The 14,230-nt window shown below is 37.8% G+C and overlaps 3 protein-coding genes across 3 annotated transcripts; 2 read left to right on the top strand and 1 right to left on the bottom strand.

Moving 5' to 3' along the window:
* The first annotated feature begins 148 nt into the window (after positions 1–148).
* Positions 149–3,004, top strand: LOC111792233. Its single transcript, XM_023673583.1, has 3 exons — positions 149–321; positions 1,403–1,964; positions 2,651–3,004. Exon 2 carries the CDS (start codon positions 1,428–1,430, stop codon positions 1,914–1,916), a length of 489 nt encoding a protein of 162 aa, XP_023529351.1. The 5' UTR covers positions 149–321; positions 1,403–1,427; the 3' UTR covers positions 1,917–1,964; positions 2,651–3,004.
* Positions 3,005–3,627: 623 nt separating this feature from the next.
* On the top strand, positions 3,628–8,027 carry LOC111793044 (probable receptor-like protein kinase At2g42960). Its single transcript, XM_023674733.1, has 8 exons — positions 3,628–4,311; positions 4,810–5,572; positions 5,653–5,757; positions 5,921–6,043; positions 6,381–6,551; positions 6,648–6,777; positions 6,943–7,152; positions 7,230–8,027. The coding sequence occupies exons 2-8, from the start codon at positions 4,896–4,898 to the stop codon at positions 7,320–7,322; spliced, it is 1,509 nt and encodes a 502-aa protein (XP_023530501.1). The 5' UTR covers positions 3,628–4,311; positions 4,810–4,895; the 3' UTR covers positions 7,323–8,027.
* A 1,317-nt stretch (positions 8,028–9,344) lies between these two features.
* On the bottom strand, positions 9,345–14,036 carry LOC111793041 (probable WRKY transcription factor 71). The gene is made up of 4 exons (XM_023674730.1): positions 13,893–14,036; positions 10,257–10,524; positions 10,010–10,150; positions 9,345–9,933 (listed from the first exon to the last, which is right to left on the bottom strand). The coding sequence occupies exons 1-4, from the start codon at positions 13,957–13,959 to the stop codon at positions 9,585–9,587; spliced, it is 825 nt and encodes a 274-aa protein (XP_023530498.1). The 5' UTR covers positions 13,960–14,036; the 3' UTR covers positions 9,345–9,584.
* Positions 14,037–14,230: the final 194 nt, after the last annotated feature.

The raw sequence follows: 14,230 nt of genomic DNA, 5'->3' as shown, positions 1-14,230 counted from the left end.
CCAAATATGCCTATATTATAATTTTTTTTATTTGATAAATAATCACTTTTTTTGGTTAAAATATTTCTATCAATTAATATTTTTATAAAAATTTTGAATATAATCCACGTCAACATTTTCTCATCCCAAATTTGTGGTATTAGAAAAATCCGTTCATATCCAAGAAAAAGAAAATGTGCAGAATTAAATGAGGAGGGAAGGGGCTTCTCCGTTGCCGCCCTAATTGTTTGTACTGTTGCCAACCCTTGGACGGAGCGGCGATTGCAGATTCAATTTTCCGTTACTATTGATCTCTCGACGGCGATACCAGCCGCCGCTCTGGTTAGGGTTACTGCTTCCTCCTGCCTTCGACTTCTCTTCTTAACGCTATCACCAAATACTTCCCTCCCTCACTTTTCTTCTTTATTTCGCCTTTATTTCTCTTTTCTTCTTGTTTTCTTTAAGTCGTGATCAACCTTGTTGGTAAAATCCGCAGTAGAAGATTTTTTTTTAATGTGAGGCTAGAAGTGCCCAAACATTTTGGTAATTAGATGTTTCCGGAGTTGCGGACGGAAATAATGGCTTTATCTTCGTGATCGATTTCGGCATAATTTACATTTTTTTTTCTAAGTTTCCATGAAACATTTTTGCAATTGAAGAATGTTTGATTTCCCTATCGCTGTTTGTTGGTCGACGACTACGACTATTGGCTCAATCTATGGCCACTATGAATTCTATCCCTTTTCTTTGTTACACTTCACACATAAAGAGCGAGATTAACATTGAATACAATATGTTTGCTTTTGCATCACCTGCATCAGATGCTATTTTTCCATAATAGGTAAGGCCAATGGGTTACAGTGAAGCTTCCTAATTGACATAGTCAAAGAAANAAAAAAAAAAAAAAAAAAAAAAAAAAAAAAAAAAAAAAAAAAAGTTGTATCGCTCTATCAGATAATATTTTAGGAAATCAATATACCAACATATAATTTCGTCGTCACTGATTTTTTCGACATCGCTATCCATTATACATGCTCATTTAGGAAATCAGATAATATTTTCTTGAGAGGCTCGGTTCACAATTCATCTGCCTTTTTCTTCCAACTGATCTTCTCATTTACTGAAACTTGAGAGGTCTTCCTTGGCTCAACAATTTTCTTAGACTTTAGAGGTGTAGCTAATGAAAGTTTGGTTCTAATTGTCTCTGATCTCGCTGTTCATAGTTCTTTTGGTTTTCACATGTTATCAATCTGTGGACAAGATATCCGTTGAATTAAGTTTTGCATGTATTTGAGTTCTAGAGTGTTAATTGTACTATATTGTTGTATTTTTCAAATAATAATGCTTTTTAGGTCTCATGCATACTACTGAACTTACTACTTCTGTTCTTCTTTCTCACTTTCACTTTTATCATCCTACACAGTAATAGCCAGCAAGTGAATGAAAAAATGTCCAAATTAAATGGCACTCCTCAAAGCTTGCAGCCCGGAAACATTAATGCGCAGATCAGGCGTCCTCTGAATGTTCAAAGCACAAATTGGGTGCAAGGACCAACAAGTTTAGATGAGTTCAAGTATGGATTCCCCTCTGGTGGATTGCCATCTATATCAAATAAGTGGTGGGGAAGTAGCTGTCCAGATGAAACAAATAATGAAGTAGATGACAAGCATCACTTCAAAGTAGTAAATGATGGTTCCGCTTCTATAATAGACCAAGAGAAATCTGGAAGTATAGAGGAGGATCTACAAGCTGATCTTCAGGGAACACACCTTCTGACGGCTTTGAGAAAAAGAAGTTTGGAGCGAGGACGAAAAGTACTAAAGCATGGTAATAGCTTTCATGGTCATGGTTTAAACAAGTTAAGCAAGAAAGAAAGATCATTGCTTCTAAACATATTCAGATCATCTGTGCCAGATGAATGGATAAATAACTCCTAACAACTTCAGGGACAACTGCTTTGATCGTCGTACTCTGCCCTTCATAAGGTATTTTGATAGTTCTACTGTTCAATTGTAGTTTTCTTATTTAGGGTTTAAAAATATACTTAATTTATCATGAAATTAGAAAGATAGGGGGTATTATAGTTCTCTTTTATCACAAGGCGTATAAAAATGGTCAATGGTAAGTGGTAACATGATCTTATGGAATTGTTTCAGGATCTTATAAGGTTCACAAAGTTGGAACATGAGAATGACAGAAATGCGACTTTTATATTAGTAGGATAAGATACTTTTGGATAATAGTCTATCATTGGTAGGCTAATTTACAAATTTTGATAGCTCAAATAGTTATTATAGATTTATTCAGTTTATTCCAAATTGTTGATATATATTTTTTAAACCATGTTTAGAGTTCTTTCTTATGCGACAGCTTGTGCGGTGTTTAAGAATTTGATTTCAGTTATAGATTGATTTTAATTCTTAAACGATAATAAACTTGTTTTAAATTGCAAATTGGCAATTGACCGAGTTATTAATTGTCTTTAAGCAATAGATTTTTATGGGCATCATGTTCAATATTAATTGAGTTTCTGATTCCTTTTCCAAGTTCAAACTGTAAGTTGGTGGAACAAATAAAAGTAGTTGTGTTGAATATTTTTCTAATTGTCACTAAACTATAGTAAATTGCAATTTTTTTGCTGGATTGATTAGGCCTTTTTGTTTCTTTTCAGAACCTGTTGCCAAATTGTAGATGTAGAAGAAGAGAGAAAAAGTAGATGATGAAGGGTAACCGACAATTATAGTAGACTGTTGGAAACAGGTTGTTAAAAATGTTTGGGCCAGAGGTAGAGGGCCCCTCCGGAGGTCCACCGGAGGGGCCATTCTTAAACAACAGCCCATGCTTGTTGCTCCCTGCAGATGACCCGTTTCCGTCAGGTGGCCGCCATTACTCATCACATCCAAATTCTGAACTTTAAAACATCTCTTTCTACTCCTTTTCAAATTTTTATTGATGCAATGTAAGTTCTGTTCATTACTATTTCTCTCTTCTAAAGCCAGAAGTAAATTCTTTGATTTTTGGCCCATTTGAACAGGTAAAGACATAAATAGTCCCTTTAGTTTGGTCAAAAGTTTGAATCTTGTTCACACTGTTACATTCTCGAGGAAAAGATGGACGTCATTAGTTTTTTGCAGTTTTGGATTTTGAAGTAATGTTGGTGTGTTACGAAGTTGATTTTAATTACTAATTCACTTACCTTAGGTGTCATTATCATCTTTGTATTCGTTAACTTTTCTTCTGTATATGTCTCAATGTAATTAACTAATCAACTTTAATCCATAAGCTTCAATTTGTAGCAATTTGTTCATGTATTAAATTTGTAATTCTTTGGTCCTTGAACTTTAATTATTTAACGATTTAAAATATTGGGGTCAAATTGTTAACTAAATTATTACAAAGTTAAAAGTATTAGAGAATAAATTACTACTTTTCTCATATAATTACTTAGCTATAAATAAAATAAAATAGAAAAGAAATATTGGGGGTATATTTTGCGTATTTTTATTCATATTTTATACGCTCATCTCCGCATCTCAGTCTTTGTTTTTGTACAGATTCTGATATATATTTTTTTGGTATCCGGTACGATCAGGCAATCGGCTAATCCTACAGGCTACCATTATTCTCCGTCGATTCTCTCTCTCTGCTCCTTCCTCATTTTTGTGTCGCCACCTAAATTAACGCTTTCTCTCTCTCTCTCTCTCTCTCTCTCTCTCTCTCTCTCTCTCTTCCCTTCATTCCCATTTTACCATTTACGTTTCCCTCTCCCATGTCCGATCTGCTTTACTGGCCCTCCTAACCAGCTACATTTCAACTCCTTCCACTTCGGTTGACTCTCTTTCTCTCTCTCTTAATTACTCTACCCTTTCCTGCATATTCAATGTTTTTCTCTCACCCACCCATTTCTCCACTCCCATAATCCTCTTCACTTTCTTCTTCCTGTTTTCCCCGTCTCCGGTGACCTCCATTGCTACCCCGCTTTCCCTTTTCAACTTCTTCCTCCTCCAAACCACCATTCTCACCTACCCTTTTCCCCATCTTTTCATTCCCCCATTTTATTTTTGTTTCTAGATTCTCTCTATCTCCCTCTCCCACACCTAAATTAGCTTTTTGTCTGCTCTTTATCTTGCATTTTCTTCTACCCTTCCCTAAATTCTTCCTGCCCCTTTCTTCTAATCTTCTTCCGCCCCCCAGAGAATCTGGTTTGTTTCAGCTCCATATCGGACTCTCTATGCTTATTGGGTCCCTGTTGGTTAAAATAGAAGCCCTTTCTCTGCTTCTGTTTCGTTTTAAAGAGGAAGATCAAGGGGGTTAGTCTAGATCTGTTGAAAGGTGGATGAATGCTTTCTACTTTGAATCACTTTCCTCTCTTTTATGTCTTTTACTTCAATCATAAGTGATGCCTTCTACAAATTTGTTCCTTTTTGTTTCATAGATTTACCCCTTTTGATTTAGCTATTGTTGGTTCGTTAATGTGGGTTTTCTTCTGTAATGGGACATTGAATTTGTTTTGCTTTCTTCTTCATCATGACTTTTTCATACGAGTATCTTGGGTTTTGGTTTGGAAAGAATGGAATCCAGTTGAATGCCCCGTGCAGATGTAAAGTATCTTCCTTAACCGACTTATTGCCCCCTTTTTCTGTTCTATTCTCTGGATTTATAAGGATTGTGAAGGAGATTGCAATATTTGGGGAATGTTTCCTGTTTTTTAATTTGAGTTACATGACTGTCAAACTGGAAAGAAACTTTAGTGTTTGTGTTACTGATACTAAGCTCTCTCAAGAATCTCTTCCCTATAATTTGAAACTGCGTGCTGCTTTGCATTCTCAGGTCGAAATGTCTTGATTTATCTTCTCCTGGAACTTAGGGGGCTGAGCCAGTTTAAAGTTTTGGCAACTTGAGGATCGGCCGTAGCTATGTCATCTGGAAGTAGTCTGAATACAGAATTGTCAAAGAAAACATCCTTCCTTGGTTTGTCCTTATGGGTTTTGATCTGCTTATGTGTTGGTGCATTTATTGTTTTGATTCTTGGTATTTTATCTGTATGGGTGATGTTTCGAAGAAAAACAAGGAGATCCCCTGAAAACTTCTCTGTTTCTCAAATACCAAATGTCTCAAAGGATATCAAGGTGGACAGAATAGCGACTCAATCTGCTCACCACAATCATCTTGAGAGTCTATATCTTTCCATTAATGATAAATCTAGTGACAAGAACTCGGAGAAGATGATTGGTCATTTGGGTATGAGCAAGTCAAGTGATCATGATAACATAAGCCAATGCAGCTCCAATTATCATAATGAAAGGGTTTTTAGCTCACATTCAGGAGAAGAAGGAAGCTCTGGGACTGTTAGAAAGCAGGGTTCCATGTCATATGGAGCGTATGGAGGACTTGTAACTGCCTCTCCTCTTGTTGGCTTGCCGGAAATTTCACATCTTGGTTGGGGTCATTGGTTTACACTCAGGGATCTTGAATATGCAACAAATCGTTTTTCTGCTGACAATGTGCTTGGTGAAGGGGGTTATGGGGTTGTCTATAAAGGCAGACTGATAAATGGAACTGAAGTTGCAGTGAAGAAACTTCTCAATAATCTGTAAGGAACTTCCGAGTTTAAAACATTAATAAAACTATAGCTACAATAGTTCTATTTTTAAAGTTTAAGTTGCTTTATAGGGGACAAGCAGAGAAAGAATTTAGAGTTGAAGTGGAGGCCATTGGCCATGTAAGGCACAAGAATCTTGTACGGCTTCTGGGCTACTGCATAGAAGGAGTTCATAGGTACCTTTTCTTTTCTTTTCATTTCCTTTTTTCTTCTAACCCTATTTGTGAACTGCCATTATAGCATGCACTTACTAAGTGTTTACCCTGTCACTAGGTTTTCAGTCGACTTTTTTGAGTCTCTCCATTAAAAGAATGGCTATTTTCCTTTTTACTTGCACAGGATGCTGGTTTATGAATATGTGAACAATGGCAACTTAGAACAATGGTTACATGGGGCTATGCGCCAACATGGCACCCTTACTTGGGAGGCCCGAATGAAGGTGCTTCTTGGCACTGCCAAGGCGTAAGTAATAACAACAGCTTACATATTTTTATGCACTTTTTTTATATATGGTTTCTGATGACCTGACAGTATCATTCTTCAGTTCTCTTTATTCATTTCAGTCTTCCAGTGATTTTCATAGCTTAAGAAATTTATAAACCTTGATTCTTTGTACTATGGTGCTCGCAGTTACCCAGATTAAAACTTTCAAACTTGAGAATGTAAAACCCAACATCTGTTTCCCATGTGGTTGAATTTCATGATATCATATTTAATTCTCAACCACAGAAGTTGGAATATGAAGTGAAGGCAAACATTTGAAGTAGTTTGAGGAACTAATTTCAAATATTGGATGCAGGCTAGCTTATTTACATGAAGCAATTGAACCGAAGGTTGTCCATAGAGACATAAAATCAAGCAACATCTTAATCGATGATGAATTTAATGCAAAGGTTTCAGATTTTGGGTTGGCTAAACTGTTGGATGCAGGGGAGAGTCATATCACGACTAGAGTAATGGGAACATTTGGGTATACACTCATTTTTCTTTCGTTTCATTGACTAATTGTGATGAAGCATCTTGGAGTAGGAGCTAATGCTGGCTGGTGTTTTAATATTTATACCAGCTATGTGGCACCAGAGTATGCAAACACGGGCTTGTTAAACGAGAAGAGTGACATTTACAGCTTCGGCGTTCTCCTTCTAGAAGCAATTACAGGAAGAGACCCTGTGGACTATGGCCGTCCTGCCAATGAGGTACTTCGAATCGTAAGAGTATTGGTTATTAGTTTCATTTTGGGTGGGTGCACCTGAACTTGCTCCTCCATCTCCATGAATGGCGAACATATAATTTCCATAGCTTAATTGACATTGGCTTATGTGCTTCCCTGGTTATAAAAGTGTGTGTACTTTATTCTTCAGGTTAATCTTGTTGAGTGGTTAAAAGTGATGGTAGGCACAAGGAGAGCTGAGGAAGTCATGGACCCAAGTTTTGAAACGAAACCCGCTACTCGGGCATTGAAACGTGCCCTTCTGATTGCACTTAGGTGTGTGGATCCTGAGGCAGATAAGAGACCAAAAATGAGTCAAGTTGTTAGGATGCTTGAAGCTGATGACTACCCGTCACGTGAGGTAGGTATCAATGAAATCTCCCATGCATCATTGTAGTGAAGGAAGTCGAAAATGTGACATACGCAATTGTTTGATAGGATCGGAGGAGCCAAAAGAGCAGCACAGCTAATTCGGAGATTGAATCCACAAAAGAGGGCTCCGGTGAAGGCGAGGTGGGAAGTAATGCATGAGAAGAGTAGGTTGTTGTGTTGGTTGTAAGTGGTAGTAGGGAGTAAGTAGAATGAGGAGTTTGAAAGGATTGAATGTGAAAAGAGTGAGCAGTTCCTCCATCATTTCCGTGTGGGACTGACTGACTGGGAATGAAAAAAGAAAGCACCCTTTTTTAGAGAACGTAAAAAGATAAGATTAGCAGACATGGTTTTGAAGCCACTTCCTCCATCTCCTCCTGTTTTCACATCATTGTAAGTTCTGCTGCCCCCTCCCTTCTTCACACAACACAACTCTCCTTTCTTCTTCTTTCATTCTTCATTCTTCTTCTTCTTCTTCTTCTTCTTCTTCTTCTTCTTCTTCTTCTTCTTCTTCTTCACTCTGTATGTTTAGTGAGTGAGGGCATCAAAATGTTGAAGCAACAGAAGCAGAAGCTTTTTGGGTGGTTTCTTCTTCTTCTTCTTCTTCTTCTTCTTCTTTTTCTATGGGTGGGGTGTTTGCTTGCAGTACAATAAAGGTTTCTTCTTCTTTTTAGCTTTTTCTCCCACTTCTTCTTCCCCCTTTGATTGGGTTGGTTGGTTACCTTACCTCTAATATTATATATCATTTCCTTCTCCTTAACTTCCCTGACCTACCATACCATCATCATGTCTTGGATACTTTACATTTATATATATTTTTGTTGGGATTAGGTAAATGAAGATTAAACGTCTCAACTTGCCTTCTAAGTCATACATTTCATTTCTACTTTTATAAATAGTTTGTGCAATTCAAACTCAAACATAGTGTGTTCAAGGATGAATCATGTTTCTCTTAATATGTCATCGCTCCAATCAAATGAAGATGTGGACGGTAATAGTTCAACTCCACCACTAATATATATTATCTTTTTTGGGTTTTTCCTTTTGAACTCTCTCAATATTTCCAAGATGGAAGTTTGCCTGCTCTGGTAAGAAAATTGATTTGTTTGAGTTTTCCCTCAAGGTTTTAAAACACATCTATTAGGAAGAAGTTTCCACACCTTTATAAGAAATGTTTGTTTCTCGTTCCCCTCTCCAACTGATACGATATCTCACAATCCACCCCCTTGGAGGCCAACGTCCCCGCTGGCACATAGCTTAGTGTCTGGCTTTGATACGATTTGTAATAGCCCAAGCTCACTACCGTTAGATATTGTTCTTTTTGGGGTTTTCCTTCCAAACTTCCCCTCTAGGTCTTAAAACGCGTCTACTAGAGAGAAGTTTCTATAACCTTGTAAGAAATGCTTCATTCCTCTCTCCAACCGATGTGAGATCTCATATGGACTAACCCTCGAAAGGACAAGGTATGAGACCTACCGAGCTTGCTATCAACCGAGGTGAGGATGTTCCCCTTTTGATAATTTCCATGGCTCCAACCAATAGAATAGCTAGGAAAGGTATAAATAGAGGGGATCCATTTGAGTAGAGAAGTATACAAAACTACTGTAATTTAATTTGACAACACAACGATGTAAGCAATGAGATAATTAAGCATTCTAACATGTTGGACATAACACTTCCTTACAGGTTTGCTCGATGGAGCTATGCCCAAATTGGTTTCAGTCACATGCAGATTTGAGAAACTAGGAAGTTGATGTCATTGTAGCGTTACAAGGCAGACAGTTTCCAACAATTAATGTTAGGTTGACCTTCAAACTTGTCATTAAACACCTTCCATAAAGTCAACTCCCAATTCATTACTCTATTATTACTTCATACCTTCCTTCTTAACTTACGCTCTTCTCTGCCAAGTTTCTCTCTAATGTCCATTCGATTATTCCAAATCAAAATTATCGGTTCTTTTAGGGTTTAGAAAGTTGAAATAGGCCATAGATTGAGACACGTTCACTTTTTTTCTTTCAATAAATATTTTTGCAATATCAAGAAAATGTGATCCAAAAGCTGATTAAACAAAAAAATTTATTCTTTAGATAAAACCAAAATCTGCATGATCATCATCATCATTCACTTCAAAGTAGAGTTCCCAACATTCACCAATATGAATAAAAACACCTTCCAAAAATCTTGGAGACAAATTTGGTCTTTCATATACGTACTCAATGCAAGAATGCATGAGATAACATAGTGCATTTAGGTTAGATACATGCCAAATATATAACAAAGGGGCTGAGAAATTCAAATCTTTTAACTCAAAATTCAAATCTTTTACTCTCCATGGTTTTATATATCCTAACACAACAGGCAGACAAAGCTGAGTTCTTGTATAATAGCTTTTCATACAAAGAGGAGTACTTGTGTAAGGCCCTATTTTTGAGTGAACAAATCCTGCAACAGACTATGATGATCCGACATTTGAAGATGTTGCTGGAGATTTGGATTTTGGTACACCATTGACGTGGGATCGGTCTGGCAGTTCTTTGATAGCAAATGCGAGAAGAGTTCTTGGGGAAGGGCAGGCCCCGAGGAGGGTGCCGTTGCCAATGTCGATGTCGATGCCGATGCGTAAAACGGAGACGAATGGCCTCGGAGTGTAGCCGGGCAATGGTGGATGTGTTGGCCTTCATACGTAGTTATGACCAGGGATGGATCTTGGTATGATCTTTCTACTCGTTTCTTCACTACGCATTTTTGACTGGTGCATCTGTAGTAACTTCTGCAGTGTTTTAACACATACACATTATTAAGCTATGAATAAGAACAGGGTTAAAAAAACAAAAGCGAAAGTTAACCTGGGGTAAGGACTGTTTTTGACTGCCTTCTGTCCATATTTTCTCCACCTATATCCATCTTCAAGCTGATCAATCTCACTCTTAGTCAAGAAAGCAAACCGGGGCTCCCTCTCTCGCTTCTCTTTCTTTTGGGCTGCGTTCCTGATAAATCTCAACATAATCGATCTTGTTCTAAAAAACCCACCTTTTGTTTCTCTATAATTTTACCTCTAAATTCAAAAAATGAGTGAGCAAATTGAATACATACTGTTTCTTACGCTTCTCTTCTTTCTTGCTCTTCACGGAATCGTCTTCGGCTGCAGGTGCAGCCTCATCAGATGAAGACGACACTGAAGCATTTGAAGCCTTCTTTTTGGACATGTCGTCCACCGGAGAAATGAGTTCCGATGAAGAGCAGGACACGTCCAACGGCCTCCACACGCTGTTGTACTCCAACGACGTGTCGATGAAGTTGGTGAAGCTCATGAAAGCAGGATCCAACGACGGCTGTTGCTGGAGGATGGTACGGTTCATATCTGTTGGAAAGAGGGATAGTGAAAGAGATAGGAATAGATGAGAATAGATAGAAGCTGCAGTGCTTTATTAATGTCTACTGACTTGATGCTTAGAGGGTTACACAATTCCCGTATTTATAGCTAATACAGTGAACCAGAAATAGTAAATCATAGAAATCTAGATAAACTCAAATCTAATAACAATCTCCTAAAATCTTGTTAGTTTGAATATTTGAATCATATCTAACTACTCTAAATCATATCTTGATTTTGAATACTTTGAATCATATCTCAACACTCCCCCATGATTCAAAGTTGCAGATGTAAGTACAGAGCTTTTCTTCTGACAAGACCTTCGTAAGTATGTCTGCTTTAACCCGTACATTGTCTGTCTCAGCTTGTATACCTTTGTTTCTTTGTCTTCCTTTATGAATCCCTCTGGCGGTCTTACATAAACCTCTTCTTGTAAATCTCCATAAAACTTTTCGTTTGGTAGGTAAACCATATCCCATGTTTCATCTTTCTTAAAGGACTGCATCTCTACTGTCATGGCTTTCTTCCCGTCTTCAGTTGCTTCTTCATAATTCATAGGGTCTGAAACAGTAAGAGCAAATTGACATGATGCATATATGTCAGCTAAAGATTTATACTTCCTTGGAGGTGTCTCATCTGAAAGTTCTTCAAGAGAGGAATTGCTGTTAAGTGATTCTGAAGATGATGAATTTGACACACTTTGTGTTGCAGTGGATGCACTGGGAGATGCACTGGAGTTGACCCTTGTCTCTTCATTTGGGGAAACTTCAACTGTAATCTTTTGCTGCTCCTGTTCTTTACTCCAATCCCAACTCACGTTTTCATTAAATATTACATCCCTTCTAACTAAAATCTTTTCACTAACGGGGTTGTATAGTTTATATGCCTTTGATTGAGTACAATAGCCAATGAAAATGCATTTTTCAGATTTTTCATCAAGCTTTTGACGAGTTTGAGGATGTTTCAAAGCATAAGCAACACAACCAAAGATTCGTAAATGACTTACAGATGGTTTCCTTCCATGCCATGCTTCATAAGGAGTTCGATTCATAACCGCCTTTGTTGGTGAGATGTTTAATAGATAAACAGATGTTGCTACGGCTTCGGCCCAAAATTGGTTTGGAAGTCTCCTTGCTTGTAACATACTTCTTGCCATCTCCACAATAGTTCGATTTTTTCGTTCAGCGATTCCATTCTGTTCTGGAGTGTAGGGAGCTGTTAATTCCCTTTGGATGCCCTCTTCTTCACAAAAGAGATTGAAATCTTTAGATATGAACTCGCCACCTCTGTCTGTGCGAAGAACTTTAATGTGACAGCCACTTTGGTTCTCTACCATAGCTTTAAAAATCTGGAACTTCTGAAAAGTTTCCGACTTATGTTGTAGGAAGTAAACCCAGCTCATGCGACTATAGTCATCAACGAATAGTAAAAAGTATATACTTCCACCCAAGGACTTCGTTTGCATTGGCCCACATAAATCAGCATGAATTAGTTCTAGATAATGTGAAGCTCTTTTAGCTTTTCCAACAGGAAAGGACTTCCTAGTCTGCTTGCCATAAATGCATCCTTCACATAAATTAGTTGAGTCAATTCTTGGTAATCCGAAAACCATACCTTTATCCCTGAGTATTTTCAGGCCGTTCATATGAAGATGTCCATATCTGAGATGCCATAATGTTGAATCATCTTTCATGCTAGCAGTAAGAGCAAAATCCTCCATGTTAGAAACATCAAGTGGAAACATCTTATTTGAAGTCATGGCAATTTCAACTTTATGGCCTGATTTCTTATCTGTGATGACACATGTGTTATCATCAAATAGAACTGAGTGTCCTCTGGTCATCAATTGTCCAACACTCAATAAATTGTACCCTAAATCAGGTACAAATTGAACATTATCTAATTGTTTTATCTTACCGTGACTGGTTTCGACTTTCACTGTACCTTTTCCTTCAACTTGCATCTCTTTTGTATTTCCAAGTTGCACCTTAATCTTTTGCGTCTCATCAAGCTCTTTGAATAAGGATTTGGTGCCTGTCATATGGTTCGAGCATCCGCTATCAACAAACCATAAGTTACCTTTTTCTGGATTAGTATCCATGCACGCCACAAACAACTTTTCTTCTTCTTCTTCATTCTCTGCTGCAAAATTCATTCGTTGATTTTTATACCAACAATCAGATTTTGTGTGACCATACCTTCTACAATGGTAACATTGTATGACATTCCTTTGTTCATTGAATTGTCTCTGTCCATCACTTCTCCACCTGTTATCACGACCACCATGGAAGTTGCGAAATCCTCCTCTTCCACGACTTCTACCTGCTAAATGAATATTTTCTCTTTCGTTATTGGTTGTCTCCTTCACTTGTAGTGCCTTTTCTTCGTTTCTTTCTGATGCTCTATTGATTCTTGCCTCATGAGCCTGAAGCGAGCCCATCAGTTCATCAACGGAGAGTATGGATAGATCCTTAGCTTCTTCTATGGCGGCCACCACATGGTCAAACTTTGGAGTCAAGCTTCTCAACACCTTTGCAACAATTGTTTCGTTTGAAATTTTCTCTCCATAGGTACGCATCTGACTGACTATTGCCATTGATCTTGACAAAAAATCAGCAATTGATTCGCCATTCGTCATGAGTAGAGTTTCAAAATCACGTCTTAGAGATTGCAATTTCACTGTCATGACCTTTGAGTCTCCTAGAAACTCCTTCTGTAGAATTGACCATGCCTGCTTTGATGTGGTTGCTGCTGCAATTCGTGAAAAAATAGTCTCATGAACTGCTTGCTGAATAATGAATAGAGCCTTGGCATCGTTTTTCTTGGTTTCTCTTAGTCTCTCCTTTTCTTCTATTGTGGGTTCTAATACATCAGCAAACCCGTGCTCCACCAAGTCCCATAGCTCCTGCGATCTGAGCAAGGTCTTCATCTTGATGCTCCACCACTCGTATTTCTCACCATTAAATATTGGTAACAACGGTGCAGAGGAAGAAAAACCAGCTACTGCCATTTTTGTTTTGTGAAAGAAAATAATCACTCGCCCTCGTGTCGAACGAACTTGGCTCTGATACCAAAATTGTTGGAAAGAGGGATAGTGAAAGAGATAGGAATAGATGAGAATAGATAGAAGCTGCAGTGCTTTATTAATGTCTACTGACTTGATGCTTAGAGGGTTACACAATTCCCGTATTTATAGCTAATACAGTGGACCAGAAATAGTAAATCATAGAAATCTAGATAAACTCAAATCTAATAACAATCTCCTAAAATCTTGTTAGTTTGAATATTTGAATCATATCTAACTACTCTAAATCATATCTTGATTTTGAATACTTTGAATCATATCTCAACAATATCCAGCTGGTTGTAAACAAATGGATCATACTGCTGGTACACCTTATTTTCCCCTTCATCATTCGCCATTCAAAGCCAAAAAAAAGAGATCCAATTTAGGGTTTTTAGATCTGTGCAGGTGAGAAGGAAACAAGGAGTGTATGTATGAAAATGGGTTTTTGGAAATGGAAAAGAAATTGAGAGTCAACATTTCCAACTTAAAATGTTTCCAAGAACAAAAGGCCTATATCCCGACACGTGTGACTACAACCGGCACCGGCGTTTGACCGTTGTCCCGGCACGTGGGATTTTCTTTTTTTATTTATTTCCTTCACCATAACTCTCTCTCTGCTGCTCTTCC

Source organism: Cucurbita pepo, chromosome LG04 (assembly GCF_002806865.2).
Source record: "Cucurbita pepo subsp. pepo cultivar mu-cu-16 chromosome LG04, ASM280686v2, whole genome shotgun sequence".
Lineage (NCBI taxonomy): Eukaryota > Viridiplantae > Streptophyta > Magnoliopsida > Cucurbitales > Cucurbitaceae > Cucurbita > Cucurbita pepo.
This window is presented reverse-complemented; position numbering and strand designations above follow the sequence as displayed.